Raw genomic sequence first — 23,387 nt, forward strand, 5'->3', positions numbered from 1 at the left:
AGTTACAGTGATTTTTATATAAATGCTGGGGCAGCTATGTGGCTCAGTGGCTACAGCACCAGCTGCCACTTGACATTTACCAGCTGTGTGATCCTGGGCAAGTCCCTCAACCCCAACTGCCCCCCACCCTCCCCCAAAAAAAGTAAATGCTGATTGTTCAGACTGTCTTCACCCACTTCTGATCGAGAGGAATAACTGAATTCCCTTTCATGCAGTTGAGAGGATGGAAAAGCGGCCTCGGAGCCCCTGGGTTCAAGCTCCGCTTCTGTCCCCTCCTGGACAGGGAGTTGGCGGCAAGTCCCTCGGTTGCTCCGGGCTGGCCTGCACTGCTAGAGTTTTCTCAAAAAGAAGTTCGCCATGGTAATGAAAGCACAAGGCCAGTGCCCATCTTATTACATAATCAACATTCAACAGCAAATTTTGGGGTTTGGGCTTATAAACTTGCTTGCTTGGATAGTTTTCAGTGAAGACAGTTTAAATGACATAGGATGATAATATAAAATTGCTTTCTACTTTAAAGAACCAGCCTATGGTCAAAATAAAACAAACGATGATGTTATACAGCAGATGGAGTCTATTTTAATTCTCACATATCATTTAGCTTGGAGGTGACCGATTTTTCTGAAAGACAAACATACACATCACATCTTCTAGGCTCTCAGATCAATCATATCATATGGTTCATAACAGATCTGATCTCAAAGACATTCTTCATCACCCATTTAACACCCCCCAAAAATGACAAATGTTTCCTAGGATCAGAACCCATTTGTCATTAACAATGGAAAGATAGATGACAAAACAGCCAAAAACTCCCATAATTTATCAAACAACAAATGTAGATTGGATATGACTATTTGGCAGGAATCATACTAAACAGTGTGGGAGAAAACAATCCAAGGACAGGCCAGAGGCCCTGTTCTCTGTGGATTTATAATTCAGAAGGAAGTGAATCCTCAGAAATCGAATCGAGGGGGAGATGGGCAGGTGTCCAACAGGCCTATGAGGTTAGCACTGCTCCTGTTATTACTTCAGGATGTCAGGCACCCAAGAGCTGCATGGCAGGAACAGCCTCCTTGTCAAAGAGGGAAGTTAAACTGGACCTGGCAGATGGGCTTGACATCACTCTGGTGAAATGCAGGTCTGTGCAGAGCAAAGGACAGTCAGCAGACTAGCCTGCCTGAAGCACAGGACGAGGAGGAGCTAAGTTTGGAAAGCTAGGCTAGGGAGAAATGGTGTAAGGCCTCAAATGTCAGGTCAGGGACCTTATTCTCTATGGTAGAATCCCCAAACACTTTGTGAAGAATCTCTATTTCTCATTTTCCTGAAGTCTAGAAACTAAGGCAAGATGATGGGGTAAGGTAAGGGGGAAGGGAAGACTCTAATGAAGACGCTGAGGGCACTAGCAAGGGAGATGAAGGTCATGAGGAGAGAAAATGAGGGACATAAACCCTTCTCATCTGGGGCTCTTATGAGAGTGGGAACATAGCGAGCAAAAAGGTGTGGCAACAGCAAACGACACAGAGAGCTTATCAAGGGAAGTCTTGTGTTCTACTGGAAAAGCCTGAACTGCCCTGCTCTAGTCACTGAGTCATAGGAGGTCCGCAGGAAAACAATGCTTGAGGAAGATGAGCCCTCCCATCAGTGTGCACAAGCACCTGGATTGGATGAGAACCAATGAGCTCACAAGAGCATAGACCAGAGAATCCAGATGCTCAAACAAGGTGAAAAAGACAAAGGCATTACAGAGACCAACAACGTTCACTGCCCGCATACCTGGTTTAATTTTCATGACTACCGGCTTTCGGTTTTTATCCCTCATTTGTCTGATGTCCAAAAGATCGTGCGGATTGCCATTGTGCCGGGGCCAGCAATAGACAAAAATCCGAGATCCGCTGCTCCCACAGTCCACCACGATACCATAATTGATGTGGGGGTTGTTGGTGTCAGTAGCTTCAATGTCCGTCACTCGAGCCAGATACCTAGCAGGAGAAAATCAATGGATATGTTGGATCTTAAACAGTCTCCCTTAAATCCAGTAAAGAATATTCTATAAATAGCAAAGCTTTATATTCATTCAACTTTTACGCTGTGCAATAATATCACTATGACATTTTATACTACTTGTCAAATAACTCAAGTTGACAAAAAAGAAAACCAGCAATGGTGATGATCCTCTAAACTAGACACATCACTCCTAACAAAATAGGCCTTAACCACTTGAAGTTCAAAAAGATAAAACTTCTTGCTTTTAAAGCTAGTAAAATGTCAACTTCAATTTAAAAAACAGCATGGTTACAGTCCTTGTTTTCAAAGAAGACCATGCCATCAGAGAAATGATGACATGGCTTGCACTTGACTTTGTTTTGAGTGAGGGAGGGCTGTGCAAGGTCATTAACCTCACTTTCTCCTCCTGAGCCATCTGGGTCCAGTGACCAGATATTCATCAGGATGACTGCAGATGGCCCAGGATGTAATGGGAGACCTAGGACTTTTCAAGTACTCACTTAGAGGGAGGTAGCTCCCATTGAGTGAATAGGCCTCTTTAAGAAGTAGTCAGAGAATGGCCCTTTTAAAGAACAAAAGAAAAAATAACTAAGTAAAGTTGGGAAGGAAACAGAAACTGTTATTATTGATAATCACTCTAAGCCAGTAGTTAAGCGTAGCTTGGGTGGAACCTATTGTTGTCCAGCCTATGGGCTTCCGAGTGTACTGGGTTTAAGATTTTGGGAGGGAGGGAAGGGAGGTAAGGGATGGGAGGATGGGAGGGAGAGAAAAAGGGAGGGAGGGAGGGAGGGAGGGAGGAAGGACATCTAGTCAGTAAACCCCAAAGGAAGGGGAGGGGCTGACAGAAGAGAAAGTATGAGCTGGATTACCCAGCTAGCTACAGTTGAAGTCTGGTTTAAATGATCTCTCCAAGACTTGGGCACACAGACATCATAACAATGTGTTTGGGATCATCACCCTTTCCTGGGCCAAGCTGTCTTATTAAGAAATTCAAGGCATGTCCTATCCTGAACCCAAAGTCCTTTGTAGCCATGAAGCAAGATCCTTCCATCCCATTATAGAGGTTCTCACCTGTGAAACTTCTTATCCCGGGACAAGCGCCCGTACTTATGTCGGATTATGATGACAGAGAAATACAACAAGGAAACAGCAGCAGCCAGGATGCCAACAACAACAATCTGGCGTAGGTTGGTGTTCAGAATTCGAGGGCATCCCACAGGGGAGATGCTAAAATGCCAGGAAGCAGGAAACAGGCAGGAGACGCTGATCCTGAAATTCAGAAAGCACACAGTTTAAAGCAGTCTCTTCCAGTCCCCAAAGGGACCCAGTGAGACCAGTCATTCCCATATTTCTTTCTGAGCTGCTTCTATTTCCGACCCACATGTCTGTACAATAACATTTTCTACATTTTGTTCAATATAATATCCTTGGTATTAAAAGTCATTCCATTTACAGTTGAGGAAACTAAGGCAGAAAGAGGTGAGATGACTTACCCTTCCAGTTGTCACACAGGTTAGTAAGTATCTAAGGTCAAATTTGAATTCAGGTTGCCCTGACTCCAGGCCCAGTGCTATCTACCAGGCTACCTAGCTGCCTCTACATAGAGGTGTTGTGATGAACACTATCATTTAGGTGGTACTGTGATTAATAATGCACATTATGTAAAAGCACTGTGTGGAATTTAGTGGTGTAATGCGTGTAGGCTCTGAGGCCCCAGCCCAACTCCCCTTCTCTCTGATAAGCCTCAGGTAACAGAGCAAGAATGCATCTTCCCCTGAGTTCTAGGGGTACTCCTGAGAAACTGAGAGTGATTTTCTAAGATGATCCACTCTAGCCCTCACCAATGTGCTCTCCCCAATATCATCCCTTGATAATCAATTTAATCAGCCAGCCATAAATAGGTTTTAGAGAGGAGTGTTTCCGAAAGGGGTACAATGAGAACACGTGACACACTCTCCCCCCACAAGGACATACAAGGCCAGAGAAAGTGGGCTCAAACTGAGATAAAGAGAATGCGGAAGAAAAGAGTTTACTGAGTAAATCAATCAACCTTAGAGCAGCATTTTTGGCAACAGGTATTTTCCTAAATAAACACATACTACCAGCGTAACTACTATCACACAGAATTTTAGCACCTACCAGTGAGTTTTTCGTTTTGTCTCTGTAACCCCAACACCAAGCACAGGGCTTTGCACATAGTGGATTCTGAACAAAAGTTTTTTGGTCATGAGGAAAAGATGAAGGGAGAAGTATTATATGCTAAGTCTGAAACTGGCTTAATCCAATAGGTTCAAAGTTTTAATTTCTTTTGTTTAAAATACAATAGGCACTTGTGAACCATAAAAGAACATTTAAAACTACTTTTTTAACAACTGAAATTTAATGTAGGATACAAGAATGAAAAGAATATAAAAATAAATTATCTGAAATTTGCCTACACATCATTTCTTATAGCACAATAATTTTCCATTACATTCATATACCACTTGTTCAGCCATATATGAATAATTGAATATTACAGTGCTATAAGAAATGATGAGTGGGCAGATTTCAGAAAAATGTGGACTTACATGAACTGATGCTGAGTGAAGTGAGCAGAACCAGGAAAACACGGTACAAGTAACAGCAACATTGTACAATGATCAGCTTTTACAGACTGAGTTCTTCTCAGCCATACAATGATCTAAGACAACTCCGAAAGATTTATGATGGAAAATATCATCCACATCCAGAAAAAGAACTGTGGAGTCTGAATGGAAATTGAAACATTCTATTTTCTCTTTTTTTGTTGTTTTTTTCTTTCTCGTGGTTTTTCCCTTTTGTTCTGATTCTTCTTTCACAACAAGACTAATGTGGAAATACGTTTAAATTATTGTACATATATGGCCTACATCAGATTGCTAGCCATCTTAGGGAAGGGGCAGGGGAGGGAGAAAAAAATTTGGAACTAAAATGTTATAAAATGAATGCTGAAACCATCATTTTGGTTTTGATTTGGTTTTGGTTTGGAAAAAATAAAATCCCATTAAGTGGGAAAAAAATAAAAATAAAAAAAGAATGGAAATAAAATAAACAATCCTTCCTAGTCTAGATACTATTTCAGACAACTTTCCAACTGCTAGGCCAATCCTTTTATAATTTAGACCCATAGATATGAGCACCAGGAGGGGCTGAGCCACTGGGCAGGGCAGGACAGCCAGCGGATCAAAGAGCTGTAACAGCCCACTACCAGAAGGGAAGGGTTTGTGCAAGGTTCTGACACTAAAAATGAGAAATCCCCTTCTTTATTTCTATTCTTTCTTTAGGGGTCTCTCTTCTTGTCCACGTTTTAGACAGTTTTAGACAGTACCCCATGTCTGAGAGATGATAGTACTTAGGGCTCTTCCCTGACAGAGATAGCAGGTTTCTTTCTTATCATACTGTTTGTCACACAATTTTGTAACATCAGCCCCACTGGGCTTCAAAGAGCCCCCAAAAGATGGCACTACTGCCATGTAATTTTATTCCTAGTGCTAGACACTCACATAACTCATGCTACACACTTGTGACCTATTCCATTGGAGAATGCCGGGCACTTACCTCCCCATGTTGGGAGCATCAGTAGGAGAAATTGAACCAAGGTTCTTGGTCTCAGTCGTTTCAACGTACTGTTAAAAAATCAGCTGGGTATCCACAGAGCCAAAATCTTCCTGTTCCTGGAGATGAGAGATGACACAGTCAAAGCCATCTTCCACACCCTTGATCAAGTATTTGCTACAATTCATGATAATGTACAGTGGAAGGAGAAGGTGTCTAGAGAAGCCTAGTGCTGACCAGATCACACCACCACCAGACGTGCAAACCCTGCAGAGATGTGCTGGGAAAGGATAAAGACTATCAGGCCCTAGTTTGGTGTGTCCTAGACCAAAGAATCTTGCTGAACGACAGCAGGTTATCGGAAGGTGATTTGAGGGGGCACCACAGGGTACAGAGTCCTGGGCCTGGATCCAGGAAGACCTCAGACAGCACTTGGTAGCCGGGTGACCCTGGACAAGTCCCTTAGCTGCTGACTGCCCAAGTTTCCTCATCTGTAAGATGGGGACAGATAACAGCATCTACCTTCCAGAGTTATTGTCAAGGGTCAAATGAGATAATAATTGTAAAGCGCTTAGCACAGTACCTGGCACATAATAAATTCCATATAAATGTTAGTTATTATTGTTGTCAGTAGCAGCTGTTTAGAAAGCTGGACAAGGATATCATTCAAAGTATCAGAATACCTATATTATTGAAATTTAAGGGAGACCTTAAAGAGGAAGAATATTTATCTCAAATTCAGAAAAAAAGAGACACATCTTGGTCTTAGGCACTCATGACAGATAAAAAAATATACCCATTTATCAATCAGTTCACATACTAGTAAGCAACCAACCATACGATACACCATGAAATCTAACGCGTAGGATCCAGCACTTGGCTCTCAGCCCAAGGAAAATGTTTGCTGATTACGTTGCTATTTAACTGAACCTAAGTGTGTTTCTACTGACAGCCCCCGCTGACTGACTGCTGCCAGCTCTGGTCACTGGTGCCCCTCATACCGCTCTGGCACAGCAGAGGAAGGCTATTGTTAAAAATACTGCAAGACATACCAGTCCTAATGAAGTATCTGTTATTCCTAAGTTAGCCGCTCACCATCGTTAGTAAGAGCTGTGCTGTGCTAACCACAAAACACCTACTTGGGAGCACAGGTCAAAGTCCCCATCAAACTGCTCCTTAGAAAAAGTAAAGGCCATCTTGGATGTCTGTATGCTCAGCACCAGACGAGTTAGGAAGTCGACAGAAGAAAATGGGACCGATCCAAGCTCAGGGTGATAATCTATGTGGGGAGGCAAGGCTGACATATGAAATCAAACCACGAGCAATGATGGTGCACATGCTAAGTGCCAGGCACTGTGCTGTTTGCTGGAATACCTAATTAAACACAATAAAACAATCTGCTCTCAATTACAGGTCAATGTGGACAGAGAGAAGCAGATACAGAATTAAAAGATACAGAACACAATTCAGGAATTGGAGGGGAGGTGTGAGCAGCTGTGGGGATCTGTAAAGGCTTCATAGAGAAGGTGGGTCTTGGGCTAGGTCCTGAAGAGTGACTCTATGAGGTGGAGGTGAGGAAGGAGTGCGTTCCAGGTATGGTGGGAGCTAGTACAAGAGTGTGCAGACAAGAGCTGGGGTGCTACAGGAAGTAGCTGAGAGAAGGTCGGTCTGGCTGAACCACAGTGTATAGGAGGGACCGCCAGGTATAATCAGGAAGAAAAGCTAGGATGAGGCCAGATTGTGATGAGGTTGACCTAAGGGTTTGTTTGTTTACATGTTAACCAAGAAGCAATGGGGAGCTGGGGGAGCTTTCTGAGTAGGACAGAGATTGCCCAAGTGTAACAACAAAACCCCCATTCCCAGAGGCACGTAGCCTTGTACTTCCTCTATCTCCCCTACCCGCCTGACCTCCAAGCCAGCAAGGTAATAGATGACTAAGCCCAAACCTAAAGTCAATCTAGCATCTCTAGTTTCTCATAGGATAATCAGCCCCGTCCACTGCACCACTTTAAATTCAGTATACCCAGACCCAACTCTTCTTGGCCTCTCCACCATGTCTGCAGAAGGCAGCACCATTCTCTACATCTCTTAGATTCTCAAAAGAGCACAGATCTGTTTGGTTTTTTCCAGCTTCTCCAAGTCTCACATTCAATCACTAACCAAATGCTGCCAATTCTTCCTCTTCAATTCCTTCTTCCATTTCTACAGCCAGCTAGGTGTGCCTTCCTAAAACATTTCCATCATCACATGATTCACCAGCTTGAGAACCTGAAACTACTCCCTAATACTTAGGGGGGAAGAGTCAAGCTTATCTACTTGGCATCCAAAGCCTTCTCAATTGGCCAGTTTTTCTATCTTATTGCTTTTGTCCTATGCCACAGGGAAGCCACATTCCTTGCCACCTCCTGTGCATGCATGCCCTTTGCCCTTTAGTAAACACTATTTTCTTGAATCTAAAATGCCACCATTACCCTGCCTCCTCCTTCCCTTCTGCCAGTCACAATTCTTCCTTTTCAAGGTCCAGGTCAGTATTGACCTCCCCCAAGAAATCATTTCTTAACAATTCTGTCTTATAATTATGTTGAATTACTCTGCTATTTTTGCTTAATTTGTGCTGCAAGTTCACTTACTTGATTCTCTATGGCCTAAGAGTTGTCTTGTTACATTCTTTTAGTAATTAAAAATATTGGCACACATCAGGTTTTGTCCTAATGGTAAGTATTCACAACTATGTGGTACTTTAGAGTTTGAAGCCTGTTTAACAAAAGAGTAACCAAGGTCCAAAGACTTGTCAGGGTGGTGGCCAGGGCTACCCCCAGCTCGTGGGGCTGACCTCCAATGCACCATTTGTTTGCTTATACCATGGGGGCCCCAAAGGTAAGATGCTCCTTAACTTCTTGCTGAATTAAATAACCAGCACATGGTTTCCTATACATTAATCTGAACATGGTTACTACCCTGGAGGCATGTGAATACAAAATCAGGCAGCTTTAAAAAATCCCATTTCATTTTATAATTCAGTCAATTCAACAACCAGAAATAGCACAAATCAATGACAGCAAATTCAAGATAGAACAGGCATGATCCTTTCGACATTTTCCAATGCTGAAAAATTTTTACTTTCATTAAATTGAGTAAAGTGCAATAAAAGATGGCAATGCAAGATGAAACCAGAATTGAGTTGAAAAGGGAATATGTTAATAACCTCTGATTATCTTCTAGCATGGGCATTTCTTAATTACAAAACTTTTCCTTTTTTTTCCACTTTCACAGTACAATATTCTACACCCTGCAATTTCAGTCAGTCCCAAATTGCCCAAAAGAAACCTGTGGCCATTAAAACACAACAAAAACTCCCCCAAATCCCCAATTTCTACTTATGGGTTTCATATTTTAAAAATGATTTTGATGTGAACCCACAACCAAAATCTTACCTTCACACCTGCACAAAGATCGAGGCTAGAGTCGAGTCTGCTCGGCTGCGCTGTGAACATTCTCAGCTCCCTCTCTGAGGTCTCCCTACACCATACCTGCCAGTGTGTAAGAGAAGGGGAAGATCCAGACTGTGATGACATCATCTGGCTGGCTGAGGCAGAAAGCCAGTAGCCAAGGGAGAGGAGAGCAGATAGTATGGACAAAGACTCCGCTATCAGGGGCAGTCTGAGTCTGCTGAGCCAGCCAGGCTCGTGTCTGGCTTTGTGCTGGTGGAGAAAGCAAGGTCCTCCTGATCTGAAGATGAAGCCTGAACTGGAAGTCAGGAGACCAGGGTTCTAGTACTAGCTTTGTCATCAAATCTGCAAACTTCCCTCTCCCTTTCTAGATAACTGTCTTATTAGTTGGAAAATGAGGGAGGCTTGGATCATATGACCTGTAAGATTATTCCCTTAAGAGGAAGCAGTGTGGAATAATGGGAAAAGCACTGGCCCAGGGGGGCAACAAGGCCCATTGTAAGGGCAGTTTGCTAGGGGTTTCAACTGAAGATAAATATGAAAAGGTGCCTGTGCTGGTGAAGGTACAACGTCCCTGGGTACAATCTAAGGCATGTAAACACAAATATTTCAGGACGGGGAGGGCACTAATAAGGAAGGTGATCAAGGAGTTCCCAGTAGGAATGGGTTCCTGAGCTAAGCCTTGAAGGTAAAGCCAGGGGCACCGAATGCAGGAGAGCTGCATTGTGCACAGGTGAGCAGAGAGGCGAAGGCATGTCAGGCACACTCAATCAGTTTAAGAGGAACGCAGAGTACATGAAATCTTTATCCTTTCAAAACCTATTTGAAGATTGCCTTTTGGATAGAGATGCCATGCGATGAAGTTCTATTAAGGAAGGTGGGAGGGAGTCAGCCTATGCAGGTATTTAGACACCAGGCTGAGGATTTGGGATGTGAAAACAGAGGCCCCTGGGAGCTACTGAAGATTTCTGCACAAAAGGGTAAGGTCAGCACTGCACCTGGGAAACATCAATCGAGCACCTGCCTGGCGGGTGCATTGTATGTAGAGGGGAGAATGGGAACAGGAAACAATTAAAACAGTCCATCCAGGCCAGAGGAAAGCAATGTCTGAGCAAGGGTGGTGGCTGTGTCAGTGGGGAAAAATGACAGATGCAGGAGACTTTGTAACCAACCAGACATGAAATAGCCGGAGGAGGCAAAGATGACACCAAGCCAGGGAAAACTGGAAAGATGATGGTGCCCTTAACAGAAACAGGGAAGTCTGGAGGCCGGGAGGCTTTGCAGGGAAAGGTGAGGTCTGCTTCTGATGTTTTAAATTTGAGATACCTTTAGGGCATTTAAGTGAACAGGCAGGTGGTAAGATGAGACTCGTCCCAAGGGAGTTTAGGTTACCTATATAGATCTGGCAGTCATCTGCATAAAGATAGTAATTGAACTCATAGAACTGACAAGACCACCAAGAACATGAGTCCAGAGAAGGAACAGAGTGCAAGGAAAGGCACTGGGAAAGCCAAGCTTAACTGGTAGGAGAAGGACAATGATCAAGGAAAGGCGACTGTGGCACACTCAGACAAGGGGTAGGGGTGTGTGTGGGGTAACAAGACAGAGTAATGTCACAGAAGCCAAGAGACAACAAAGTAACCAGGAAGAAAGAGTAGTTACCAGCATCAGACAGCAAGGACCAGAGGGTATAAAGACTGAGAAGCCTGCTGCTTTTAGCTGGTAAAGTATTGTTGGTAACCTTGGAGAGGGTAGTTTGAGCCCTGGCTCCCCACTAACTTGACCGAATCATATTAACTGTTTTGGGTCAGTTTTCTCGTTTATAAAATGAGGGGTTTTGAGTAGACTTCCAAATTTGCTCTCATTTTCTATAATTCCAGATAACAGGCTTTTTACTTTTTTTCAGTTATACATGTGCAATTATGTAAAATACTTCCATATTAGTCACTCTGCACAAGACTCAAATAAGAGAAAAATATGAAAGAAAGAGAAAATAGCCTGCTTCAGCCTGTATTCAATCACTACCACGATTTTCCTTTCCATTACTTAGCAAGTCTCTGTGTATTGGAAGACGCATCGGTCTTAAAATGAAAAGATCTGGGGTGGAGGCTGAGCATTGATACAAGCTGTGTGAGTGAACCTGAATATAACCTAACCTCCCTGAGTCTCATGCCAGTTATGATTGTCACTATTATTATTTCTTCATGTATGAAATGCAGAAAGTAATACTAATACTGCTGTCTCACAAGGCTGTTGTAAGGAAAGTACCCGTAAACAAATGTGAGTTCTATTATTTTAGAAAAGTCAAAAGAAATGGAATCCTTCAATTTACCCCAGGGTTGAAAAACATAATAATCCCTATTCTATGTTATGGAGTTCCTGGGGAGGAACTTCTTTTTTAAAGTCTTAACTGGGTTAAAAACATGTTACAATGCCTGGATGCCTCTCCACTGTATATATATTTCTAATAAATGCTGGTTATTAAATTTTCTCTAGCAAAGAAAGTCTTTCATTAGGGAACATCCTTCTCCATTGGTTTCTACCTGGCTCTCTGCTTAGCAGGGGCTGCCAAGTGGCCGCGGTCTGGAGACAGAAAGATTCATTTTCCGGGGTTCAGATCTGGTCTCAGACATTTACTAGTTGTGCCACCCTGGCCGAGTCAAGTAGCCCTGTTTCCTCATTCGTAAAATGAGCAAAGGCTTGGGGAACTGAAATGAAGGCTGTCGCCTGTAAAACGAGGACATCAGACTAAATCATCTCTGCCGTCTTACTCCAGCGCAGCACGGTGGGCAGACAAGTGGCAAGCTCTGAGTTCGAGTTCTACCAGGCACACACCAGGATCGCAGGTGGTGAAGCAGGTCTCGCCTCCAGGCCTAAGAAAGTGCCTGGGAGACCCTGGCAACTCCGTTGTACCCGGCTGACCCTCAGCCTCCTCATCTGTACAGTGGGGATGAGGAAACACCCCCCAACCTAGCGGGGAGCAGCAGACGCGGGGCCGGCCTCGGGGTCCCGGGGCCTCACTCTCCTGCCCCGGCCGGGGTTAGGTGGCATCTGCGAGGGCTTTCTTTTCTCAGGCCCCTCTCGCCCGTGACACGCTCCGTCCCTGCATCGGGGCTGCGGAGCAGGGGAGGGCAGCGGGAGAAACTGAGGCCCAGAGGAGAGAGGGGAGCGGGGCTACACAGCGGGGGGGGGACAGCCACGACAACGACAACAGCGCCTCGCGACGGCCGGGCCGGCCTCCCCGGGAGCCGGAGCCCGAGCGGGGCCGGTGCCCGAGCGGGGCCGGAGCCCGAGCGGGGCCGGAGCCCAGCCGGGGCCGGAGCCCGAGCGGGGCCGGAGCCCAGCCGGGGCCGGAGCCCAGTCAGGCCGGGCCCGAGCGGAGCCGGAGCCCAGCCGGGGCCGGAGCCCAAGCTAAGCCCAGCCAGGCTGGGCCCGAGCGGAGCCGGAGCCCAGCCGGGGCCGGAGCCCAAGCGGGGCCGGAGCCCAAGCGGGGCCGGAGCCCGAGCTAAGCCCAGCCAGGCTGGGCCCGAGCGGAGCCGGAGCCCGAGCGGGGCCGGTGCCTGAGCGAAGCCGGAGCCCAGCCAGGGCCGGAACCCAGCCAGGCCGGGCCCGAGCGGAGCCGGAGCCCAGCCGGGGTCGGAGCCCAAGCGGAGCCGGACCCCAGCAGGGGCCGGAGCCCAGTCGGGCCGGAGCCCAGTCAGGCCGGGCCCGAGCGGAGCAGGAGCCCAGCCGGGGCCGGAGCCCGAGCTGAGCCCAGCCAGGCTGGGCCGGGCCCGCAGCCCTGCCCCCCCCCTCCCCGCGACCCACGAACGTACCCCGCGGTCCCCTCCCGGCCCGCCCGCCCGCGGCCTCACCTGCAGCGCCGCCCCGCCTCCGCCGCCGAGGCAGGGCCCCCGGGAGCAGCTCGCAGCGGGCCCGGCGCATCGCTGCCCCGCGCGGCTCCGAGGGGCGCCGAGGACCCGCCTCCCTCCCGCCACCGCGCGTCCGAAGCCGGCGCCGCGCTCCCCAGCTCTGCAGGAGACAGCCCGGAGCCGAAGGCGGCGTCGGCGTAGACGTCGGCGCAGACGTCGGCGCTCACATCACGGCGCAGCGCGCGCACGCACGTAAGCGAGCAAGGAGGCGGGGCCAAGGCGGTGCGCGGCCGCGGGATTGGGAGGAGACGCGGCCGTCTCGAGGCGGGGAGCAGTAGGGGGCAGGACCTCCAGCAGGGGGCGTGGCCTTGCCCAGTGGGCGGGGCCGACGAGGTACTAGGGGCGGGCCTCGGATCTCCTCTGCAACGTGGGCTGCTCTGGTGCGATCTAGCAGCGAGCATTGTCCTAGATCCCAGAATGACAGACCTCCTGGAGAGCCAGCGTGGCACGGGAGATGGAGGCCAGCAAGGTGACTTGGGGCTAGTCTCTAGTGCCTAGGCAGAGGAGCGGTGAGGATCTCTCCATGCTGGGGGTTTTCCACCCAAAATCCCAGAGCGTTGGCCCTTTAAAAATAAAAGAAACTAAGGCAAATAATGCTCTATTTGGGGAGACCTGGTTACAGGAGAACCTGCAATCTGCAGTAGAGGAGGACGTCCCCGGCTGGGAGTTTTCTACCCTAAACCTGTGTTTGATAGTTTAAAAAGGTCTATCATACATAAGAACCGCCAGGCTCGTTAGCCATGGGGTCTAACCCCTTCATATTACTGATGGGGAAGGGAGGACCAGAGTGAGAGCATTGGAGGAAGGGTTTCAATCCAGGTCCTCTGACCAGATGGCCTCTAAGGTCACTTAGCGTAGTGCCTGGCTCATAGCAGATGCTTTACAGATATCTATTGACTGACTGTTGCAAGGGGTGTATACATGCTGCCCCTGTAGGCTTTGTGTGTACACATGGGTCTCTCTAGAGCCACAAAGATGTATCTCTAGGGTCCCTTCCACCCACTCTTCTCCAAAAGGATACTAGTTCCTGCCGATTCGGACAACCTTTGGCTTCCACCCTCTCAAGCAGGAGGTTGGGGTAGAGAGGTGGAATGATGTCTATCCGCCTAATCTAAATATCGTTAGTCTAGGGGTTCAAGCCGATCTCCAGATGGCGACCCCTTCAACTCTCCAAGCACCACAAAGCCCACAGGGAGATTAACAGATAAAGCCATGAATCCCTTCATCCCCCCAGATAGCAAACAGAAACCAGAAAACAAAGAGATGAGACAACGCCCGATAATACCCGGAGTGAAGGCGCTCTCCCGTTGGCAGTGAAACATCTCAGCACAACAAAGAGAGAGTATCAGATCTTACCCATGGTCATTCCCTGAAGTCTACAGTGAAGCAAGAGGATAGAGACAAAATGGAGAGGAGGCTCCCCTACAAGTTGCCTTCTTCTCAGAAATTTTCCCTTCAGGGAGATAATGAAGGTCTGGAAGCACTCTTTCTTGAATCTTCAAGCTGGGAAGACCAGTTAGGATCTCCCTTCTCTCTGGAACCCCTTAACTCCGCCCTTTGTGCAGGTGTGGAGTATTGTCATCCATCTCCACCAAAGCGAAGAGTATTATGCAATTACCTGTTTTGAGACGGGTTCAACTTTCTCTGTAAAACTATAGGAGCCCATTAACCAGGGAATGGCTGAACAACTGTAGCCAACGAAGATTGGTAAATATTATTAAACTGTGAGACAAGAAAAAATATGAGGAATTCAGAGAAGCCTGGGAAGACTTGTATGAACTGATGCAGAGCAAAGTAAACAGAACCGGAGAGCAATAGACGAGATGACCTCAAAAGTATAAATGAAAGCAATGCTAACAGACAAACAGATTAATTGTGATAACTAATCCCAATCCCAGAGAACAAATAATGTAGCTTGCTCTCTTCTCTGAAGAAAGATGGGAAGAATGGTTCAAAGGCCGTCAGGTGCAGTTGTTTTTGAGTCAGTTCTGCCTGTTTTAATGAAACGATAGTGGTACAAAAAGGGATCCGAACTATGATGTCATTGGTTCAGGGGACTCCTGAACCAGGGCAGGTTGGCACCTGCTTTCCAATTTCTAATTTTAGAGCGTCTAGCTAAAAAAACGAAAGGCATCATGGAACTTTTAAGAAGACCAAGACCAAGATGAACTGATTTTCTGTAATTTGTAAGCAGTTTCTGTATTTGTTATTATAATTTCCCGTTGTACCTCCCCAGAGGGCTGCTTAACCCAGTCACCTTGGAATGAGAATTCATCCCCTGGAGGCTGGGGTTCTGGGGCTGGACCTCGGTGCCTGTCCCCCGATTGTAGCCAGACAGTCTGTCTTCAGGCTTATAATTCCATCATGGTAGAACTTGCCAGAGCTTGTGGGGCTGCTGGGAGAACCCACAGTCTAGACTAATGTTACCCCATGCTGTGCTGAGGCATAGGAGTAAGGCTTAAAACCATCTAAAGGGCAGCTATGTGTTGATTTTGGAGATCAGGGTAAGGGAAAAAGAAAAGACCTTCATTATTTAAGCTAAGTAATGGCGGAGAGGTGGTGACACGATAATCCAGTAGGAGGCACTATTTAGCCAAGTCCCAGATGATGTTTTGGAAAGAAGAGAGGTGTGGAAGGGAGGGGAGGGGGGTCACCTGTTACCTGCCACAGACATAACCAGAGCAGGGTGGCCAGGATTGAGAGTCCTTGGATTTCTTCCTTAAGCAGAAGAAACTGATCTGAGCACTTTACTGCCTAAGAATGATTAGGTAAAATAGAAAGTAACCAGAAGCAATTCATGAAATGTCCTTATTATTCAGTTTTGCCCTGAAAATTTCCACTGGGCTGGAGCCAATGACTGTCTTTCACATAATCATAGCTTCATCAGTGTGAGTTAGAATACATGCTGCCACCTCGCAGGATTCACTGCTTGAAGAAGAAGGACAAAAGGTGAAAGGCAATGAGCTTCTGGATCCATTATACTGGAAGCTCCTCTAGGGCAGTGACTGTCTTGAGCCTCTTTTACCAACTCCCCTCCTCCCCCCCACCCCATACTTGGCACAGTGCTTGACACATAGTAGGTAATTGATAAATGTTGATTGATTGCAGGAAACAAACGTTGTAGAAATGATAACATTGGCAGTACCAGGGAGACTTGGTGCCCTCTGCACTCCTTTCCAACTCACTCTCTAAGAAGGATTTCAGGACCATGTTTATGTCCTTAGGCCACATGAGGAGGGCTGACCAGTCAGCAGGCATTGAACCTCCAAATCTCACTTTATTTTTATCACCATTCTCAGTTACCTGGGATGGCTCATTTTGCCTTCTCAAGGTTTGGACTTGTGGCTCCTCCGAGCCCAACATGGGGGGCAGCCTCAGACCTGGGCACCCTGAAGTCATCTGTCCTGTCTCTGGGGGCAGCAGCCATGAGAGCTGAGTCTGATCTGACTACTGTAGGGAGAATCCATTGGCTCACACTCAATCCCATCAGCAAACTGGTTGTGGGGATGGGGATTATCATGCCAACAAAAGTGAGACAGCTCACTGTGTTTGTGTAATAGTGGGTCTGCATGGAGCACTAAGCACTTTACAAGTGGTCTCACTTGGGGGTATGGCATTCCTGAGGCAGGGAGGGGGCCCAGAGAAGTTGTCCTTTTTCATAGGGGGGAGGAGTAGGGTTGAAGTCTGGAGTAAAATGACATGTACAGGAGGACAGCAGAGTCTTTCAAACACCGACCCTGCCCTCATTTCAGTGGAATTCTGGAGTCTGTCTGAAAAAAAAAACTGAAAAGTAGTATTTGGAGGGCTCAAATCAAGAGATGTGATTTCATTCATACCCTCACAGACCTGGAGCTAGGAAGAACTTTATAATGGCTTCCTAATCTAATCTCCCCATTTTACAGATGGGGAAACTGAGATCCAGACAAGTGAAATGACTGGCTCACAGTCACCCAGGTAGTCAGTGGCAGTTGGGGCTCCAACTCACATCCTCTGATTCCAGATTCAACATCTTTACATACTGTTGGTCCCAGCTCCACCCCTGCTTTGTGGTGTGACCTGGAGCACTCCCCCTCTCTGGGCCTCAGTTTTCCCATTTATATATTGAGGGGGTTAGATTAGAATAGGATCTTTTATGCAGAGATTTGGAGGGGGGGTGTCTATAGATAGATATCAGGGGCTTGGTAAACTCAATGGAAAATATTCTACATTTTCACTAACCTCAGAAATTTATATTGCTTTCAATTATTTAAAAACATGCTTCTGAGAAAGGGACAATCAGCTTCCCCAAATGCCACCCAAAGGGATCCAGGACACAAGAAACATTAAGGACCCCACAACCAGATGATTTAGCAAGATCTCTTCCTATGAGTCAGCCTGTCATAGACACAGGAAAAGGCACTACGCAACTAAGTCAGAGAACCTGAGTTCAAATCCTGAACTTCCTATGTGATGATGGGTTGGTCTCTTTCTTCTCTGGTAGATGGTGCAGTGGTTGCAGCACTAGACATGAAGCCAGGAAACCTGAGTACAAATCTGGCCTCAGATCTTTACCAGTTGTGTGACCCTGGGCAAGTCACTTAATCTCTCTGCCTTCATATCTGCCATCATGGCACCTGCTCCCTAGTCTTGTGAGGGGACCGAAGGAGGTAATATTTACAAAACATTTTGCAAATCTCAAAGTGACATATAAACTCTACTTATCATCACCAACATTATTAGCATTCTTCTGTAAGTTTGCTTGACTGGACTAGAGGCTTCTTCTGGCTCCAGTATTTTATGATTTGATGACTAGTTAATGCCCTTTCCAACTGCATGTTCATTCATTTATTCATTTGTCTATCATGTCACGTAATGATGTCATGTCATCACTTCTCTGATGGCATGTCTTCTTTGGCAACGAAGGATGAACACGATGTCTATCTATCTATGGCACTTCCAACTTTAAAACCCCATGAGTCTTGTGAATTGGTCATCCATACTGCCTGCAGCTCTGAGGCTTCTGTTGGTTTTGGATCTGGTGTCCCTATAAATCAAGTTGCTGCCTGGGTAATACCTACCAAGTGTGCTGGTTGGCTAAGAGTAGGAGAAAAGTCAGTCGGAATGACCTGGAGGGCAGGCCAGCACATCTGGACCACATTCTGTGCATTACTAGGTTTAAGGTGTTCTCAATTAGATCAGACATTTTGGAAGAGCCAGAGTTTGCCTGTGGCTCCATCAAGCTGGAGAGGACCCTGGAAATCATCGATCTAATCAAACCATTTTATCTCACGGGGGAGGGGGGGGGAGGAACGAAATCCCAAAGAGGGTATGTGACCAGCCCAGGGTTCCACAGATAGTCACTCTCAAAGGTAGAATTTGAACCTTCTTTGGAATTCTCCATCATGCCTTCCTTCCCCAGGAAACTTCATTGGATAATAGCCCAATGCTACAAGACTGGATCTGCTGGATACTATCACTGAATCAGTCCCCTTTACCCTCTGATTGGACTGATGACTGGAAGGCAGGGCCATGGGCCTCTATTTAAGAAGGGGGCTCAGCTGTATTTTTCTTCCTATTTCCCACCAGCTACATTACTCCTGGATTCTTTCAAATTCTCCATCTTGCCTCTCGCACTGGATACCTAACTTCCTTGGCTTTGGAGACTTAAATACTTTGAGTGCCTGTCCAATTATCAGAACATTCCAGCCTCTTCAGGAAGCAAAACATGACATCTTGTTGTGGTCTTGTCCCTCTCCTTTCTGCTCTCAAAATGAGTCTTAAATCACTGGTCTCAACAACCTCCCATGAATTCCCACAGAATCAAATACAGACTCATTTGTTTGGCATTTAAAACCCTTTACAACCTGACATCAACTGCTTTTGCTGGTTGACTGGACATTACCCCCTTGCAAACACATTCTATAGTCTAACCAGAGTGACCTTCCTGTCTCTCATTCATGACACTCTATCTTCTGTCTTCAGGTTTTGCACTGGCTGGGTGTGCCCCATGCCTGGAAGGCTCCACTGTTCATCTCCACCTCCTAGAATCCCTTTGTTTCTGTCAAAGCTCAGCTCAAATGCCACCTTCTACATGAAAGCCTTTCCTGGTCTCCCCTTACCCCCAACTACCCTACCCCCTCCCTCTAAAATCACTTTGTATTTACTTTTAATATAACACACACATGTTGCTTCATCCTGTGGAATTTAAGTTCCTTGAGGACAGGGACTGATTCATTCTTTCTTTGTTTTCTCAGCACCTAGAGAAACATTTTACTTATAGTAGGTGCTTAATAAATACTGGGTTTTTATATCACTTTAGTAGTCATATGGAGGATGGATTGAAGGGGGAAAAAAACTGGAAGCTGAGACACCAGTTGGAAAGTTCTTACAAGAGTCTGGGAAAGAAGTAAGGAGACCCTGGCTTAGGGAGGAGACCGTGAGTAGAGAAAAAAGGAAGGATGCAGGAGATGTTGTGAAGGAAGGAAAGTCAAGGTTTGGCAGCTGATTTGGACATGGAGGATGAGTGAGAGGGAAAAGGGGAGTATGAATCCAAGGCTGTGAATTCATGCAGCTGGAAGGAAACTGGTGTACTTGACAGAAATAGGGGAGTTAGGAAGAGGAGTGTGGGTTGGGGGGAGGGGGCATGCTGAATTTATCAACTCTGGGAAATCCACATGGAGCTATCCAGCATGTGGCTTTAGCTGAATGCCTGGAGCTCAGGAGAGAGATGCTGATGTGGCTCCAGGTATTAGGTAGAGATGGGAAGCTGGACAGGTAGTTTATAGATTCTGAAAGGACCTCTGGTTGTCTTGCTCACTGAGACAGTAACAACCCAAAGGAGCTGGTGGAATCAACTTCCCTTTTTAACTTCCTCTGATACCTCATGGTGACTAGGAAGGACCTTGCCTGGGTTCTCAAAGCCAGACCAGGGGAACACAAGCTCTGGAAAGTCTCACTTCATTGAAGGCAGAGCCTAGTTTGGGACTTGTTGAGTTCTGAGAGACCACCCTGTTGGTCACAGAGAGAGGACTTTTTTTTCCCATATCAACTTGGGAGGAGATGGGCTGCAATCTGTACCGGGGAAGGGAAGGTGGACTTGGATTTGGATTTTAGATTGAGGATATCCTCTCCAAAGTCCCTGGAGATTGTTATTCCCTGCAGAGACACTCTTAACCCCAAGAAAGTCTTCCAACTCACCCTCCCCCACCTCCTGTGGGAGGTCACCTTGAGGCTCCAGTGTGACCTACTAGGACCTCACCACATTGGGGGAGCATTTGTGGAAACAGCTGGTTTCTGACCTCCCTGCTGGGGCAGAGGAGGAGCCCAGGGAAGGGGGTTTGTTTGTTGTGTCTCCAAACATCATATTCTGGGTCAGTCATCTGAGCAGCCTTCTCCCTCTCTTCCCCTCAAGCTGCTCTTTCACTTAGGCCAAGCATTTCACTTAACTCATGGGGAAGAATCATGGTAAACCTCAAAGCAATATAGACATGGGGATTATTATCACTACTACCAAAGCATCATGGCATTGTGGAAAGAGCTGACTTGGCAGTCAGGAAGCACTCCTCTGACACCTCTCTGAGTATCCCAGGCCACTCTCCAAAACAAGGGTTATTTATCTTTTATTATTATTATATATTATTATTATTAGCTGGTATGTTATAGATCCCTTTGGCAGTCTGGTAAAACTTCTGAGTCCCTTTCCAAATAATACTCTTAAACAGATAGAATGAATAGACCAATTATATTAAAATACAATCATCAAAATCGTTTTAAAAATTAAAAAGCTAGTTCATAGATCTCAGGATAAGAACCCCTGCTCCTGCATTGGTAAAGGGAATTTTCTCAACCAAGACTTCAAGATACTGTTGAAATCATGGGTACCGTCCCTTTCTTCTGTCCCAATTAAACCCCTTTTATAGTAAGTAAAGTGAGGCCAAGAGGGATTAACTGACATGCCCAACATCACACAGCTAAGCCTTTGAAGTCTCCTTGATGCCAAATTCAGAATTCTATTTACTATGCAATATGTTGCTGAGTCATGTCCGACTATGACTGTGATCCTATTTGGGATTTTCTTGGCAGAGACACTGGAGTGGCTTATCATTTCCTTCTCCAGCTCATTTTACAGATGAGGAAACTGAGCCCAACAGGATTAAGTGACTTGCCTAGGGTCACACAGCTAGTAAGTGAGGCTGAATTTGAATTCAGGTGCTCCTGACTTCAGGACCAGTGCTCTATCCACTGGACCACTCTCAACAACTGAACTGAAAGCTGTTGTCTTCCTATCCTCAGCCCTTAGCATGATGTCTCAAACAAGAATAAGTGAATGAAGCATTTATTAATCCCTTGTTGTGTCCAAAGCATTATGGTAAGCACTGGGGATACACAGAAAAAAGTCAGACAGCCCCTGCCCCTCCCACTCTAATGGGGGAGGCAATACAGAGGAAAGGTTTCAGCTGCAAGTCAGGTAGAGAGGTCCCAAGGTCCTTAGGGAGAAGCTACCAAACAGATGTTGTTTCCATTGACAGACTCATATCTGATATTGAACCCTATGGTGGTGCCAAGGACTTTGGGAGCGAGAACTTTGCTTCCTGGGTTCAGCATCTGTGGCTGGAGCTCCTGAAGGGCTGCATCCTTATAGGGGCTGCTTCACAGAATGGTGACTATGAGGACAGAGCTGTAGGCAGGACCAGGGGTCTGGGCTTGGTTGTCAGCCCCCAAGATTCCTGTGCCCATCTGCTTGTTGGTAGCAGTTGATCAGTGAGAAGTCAACCCTCTCTCCGCGATGATTTCTTCACTCAATTACAGCTAGAGGAACTGGGTTAGAAGCAGGTAGAAGGTACTAAATACTTGTTGGTTGACTGATTGATTAGAAGGGCCTGGAGCAGCAATGACCTTGGAGTCAGAGGTGGAATTGGAACTCAGGACATCTGATATGAGTCAGTACTCTTTCTACTGCAACCCACTTTCTATGAGCCCCTCCCTCATGCTGTCCCTCTCTGCACCAATTTCCCTCCTGCCAAAAACAAATAAAAGTCCTTCTTCTCAATTCCAAGCTTCTCCCAGAAATGCTATATGGCTTCATACAATATGCTGATCTCTTAGAAGCTGACATTGTTGAGGTCCCAAAGGGCGATGGAAAGAAATATGGCCAGTGTGCACAGGCTGCTGCCTGTGTACCATGATGACTTGGACACAAGAAGAGACGTCATGGACTGAGACCTGAGACCGTAAAGTCTGGAAAGGACCTGAGAGAGTGTCAGGAAAAGATTTTATAAGGAGAAAAGGGGAGTGTAAGTCTAGCTAACAGTGAGATGAATAGTCTCAGTCAGACTAGAATTTGTTAAGCGCCTATGTGCCAAGCATTGTGCTAAGAATTAGGGATATAAAGAAAAGCAAAGAACAGTCACTGTCCTCAAGGTGTTTGCTTACATTTTAGCAGAGTACACAATGAGGTAGAAACAAAACAGGCACAAAGTGTAAGGAATCTGTATTTTGTAATTAAGCTTGGAAATCTCTTTTTGGGGTTGAGTTTGGTCTCTCCCATGTCTTCTAAGCAAAAGTATCTTTTAAAAAATTCCAGCCTGGTCTGGATAATAATAACCCACATATTTTACAGTCTCTACAATTTACAGAGTGCTTTCTGTCCAGCAACACTGGGATAGCAAGGAGACATCATGGGAAAAGAATATTGCTAAATGTGCAGACTAGGGATCATAGGGTTCATAAACTTATTTGTTTGCTTTTTAAATATCTTAATAGCTGTTTTTTTAACATCATTGGATTCTTTTGTAATCCTATGTATTTCATTCCCATAATGCCAAAGGGGACCAGGAAACAAGCAAAAAAGACGACCCCTAGGGATGCCATAGGACCACAGATTTGGAGTTGGAAAAGATCTTATAGGTCATTGGGTCCAATCCCCTCATTTTACAAATGAGGAAACTGAGGCACAGAGAAGCATGTAACTCATCCAAAGTCACAGTGATTGGTAGGGTCAAGTCAAGACTCCAACTCCAAGCTTCTGACTCCAGATTCTTTGCCTCTTCCGCTGCCTCAGAGGCTGAATCTTGATTCAGACATATACCGGCTGCAGGACTGTGCCTTTTTCTCATCTGTAAAATGAAGAGGTGAATGGAATGATCTCAAAGGTCTGTTCTAGCTCTAGGGTCTCTTAGTATTATCCTCCTTTGACAATCGCAAAATAGAATCATGCAAAGAGTGCATCATGCAAAGTGACTTGCCTAAGGTCACACAGCCAGGGAATATGGGAGCTGGTACTCACAGCCTAGAGGACCAAGCTCAAGTGAGGCATTGCTTCTCAATAGGAGCTGTCAATGCTTCACATGGAGGAGGAGCAGAGGGTCTGGAGGGGAAGAAGCAGAGTGCTCTGCCCCCCAGTCCTTCATTTACCTTGGGCTGATCACGTGGAATCAGAGTAGGCAGAAGCTGCAGGGGGTGAGAA

At 46.2% G+C, this 23,387-nt stretch overlaps 1 protein-coding gene across 4 annotated transcripts in view; it reads right to left on the minus strand.

The window, feature by feature from the left end:
• Positions 1–13,153, minus strand: part of ENTPD4 (ectonucleoside triphosphate diphosphohydrolase 4) — a 28,036-nt gene extending 14,883 nt beyond the window's left edge. For 2 of the 4 annotated variants that reach the window (XM_072634186.1, XM_072634036.1), the window contains exons 1-5: positions 12,887–13,153; positions 9,018–9,113; positions 5,587–5,702; positions 3,079–3,276; positions 1,777–1,982 (exon numbers count right to left, since the gene is read on the minus strand). In XM_072634186.1, the coding sequence (XP_072490287.1) occupies positions 1,777–1,982; positions 3,079–3,276; positions 5,587–5,594 (412 nt within the window). In that variant the 5' untranslated portion in view covers positions 5,595–5,702; positions 9,018–9,113; positions 12,887–13,153. The remainder of the gene's footprint in view (positions 1–1,776; positions 1,983–3,078; positions 3,277–5,586; positions 5,703–9,017; positions 9,114–12,886) is intronic. The other 2 variants (XM_072634108.1, XM_072634247.1) reach the window with 2 other exon arrangements.
• Between the last annotated feature and the right edge of the window lie 10,234 nt (positions 13,154–23,387).

Source organism: Notamacropus eugenii, chromosome 1 (assembly GCF_028372415.1).
Source record: "Notamacropus eugenii isolate mMacEug1 chromosome 1, mMacEug1.pri_v2, whole genome shotgun sequence".
In the NCBI taxonomy this organism is placed as follows: Eukaryota; Metazoa; Chordata; class Mammalia; order Diprotodontia; family Macropodidae; genus Notamacropus; species Notamacropus eugenii.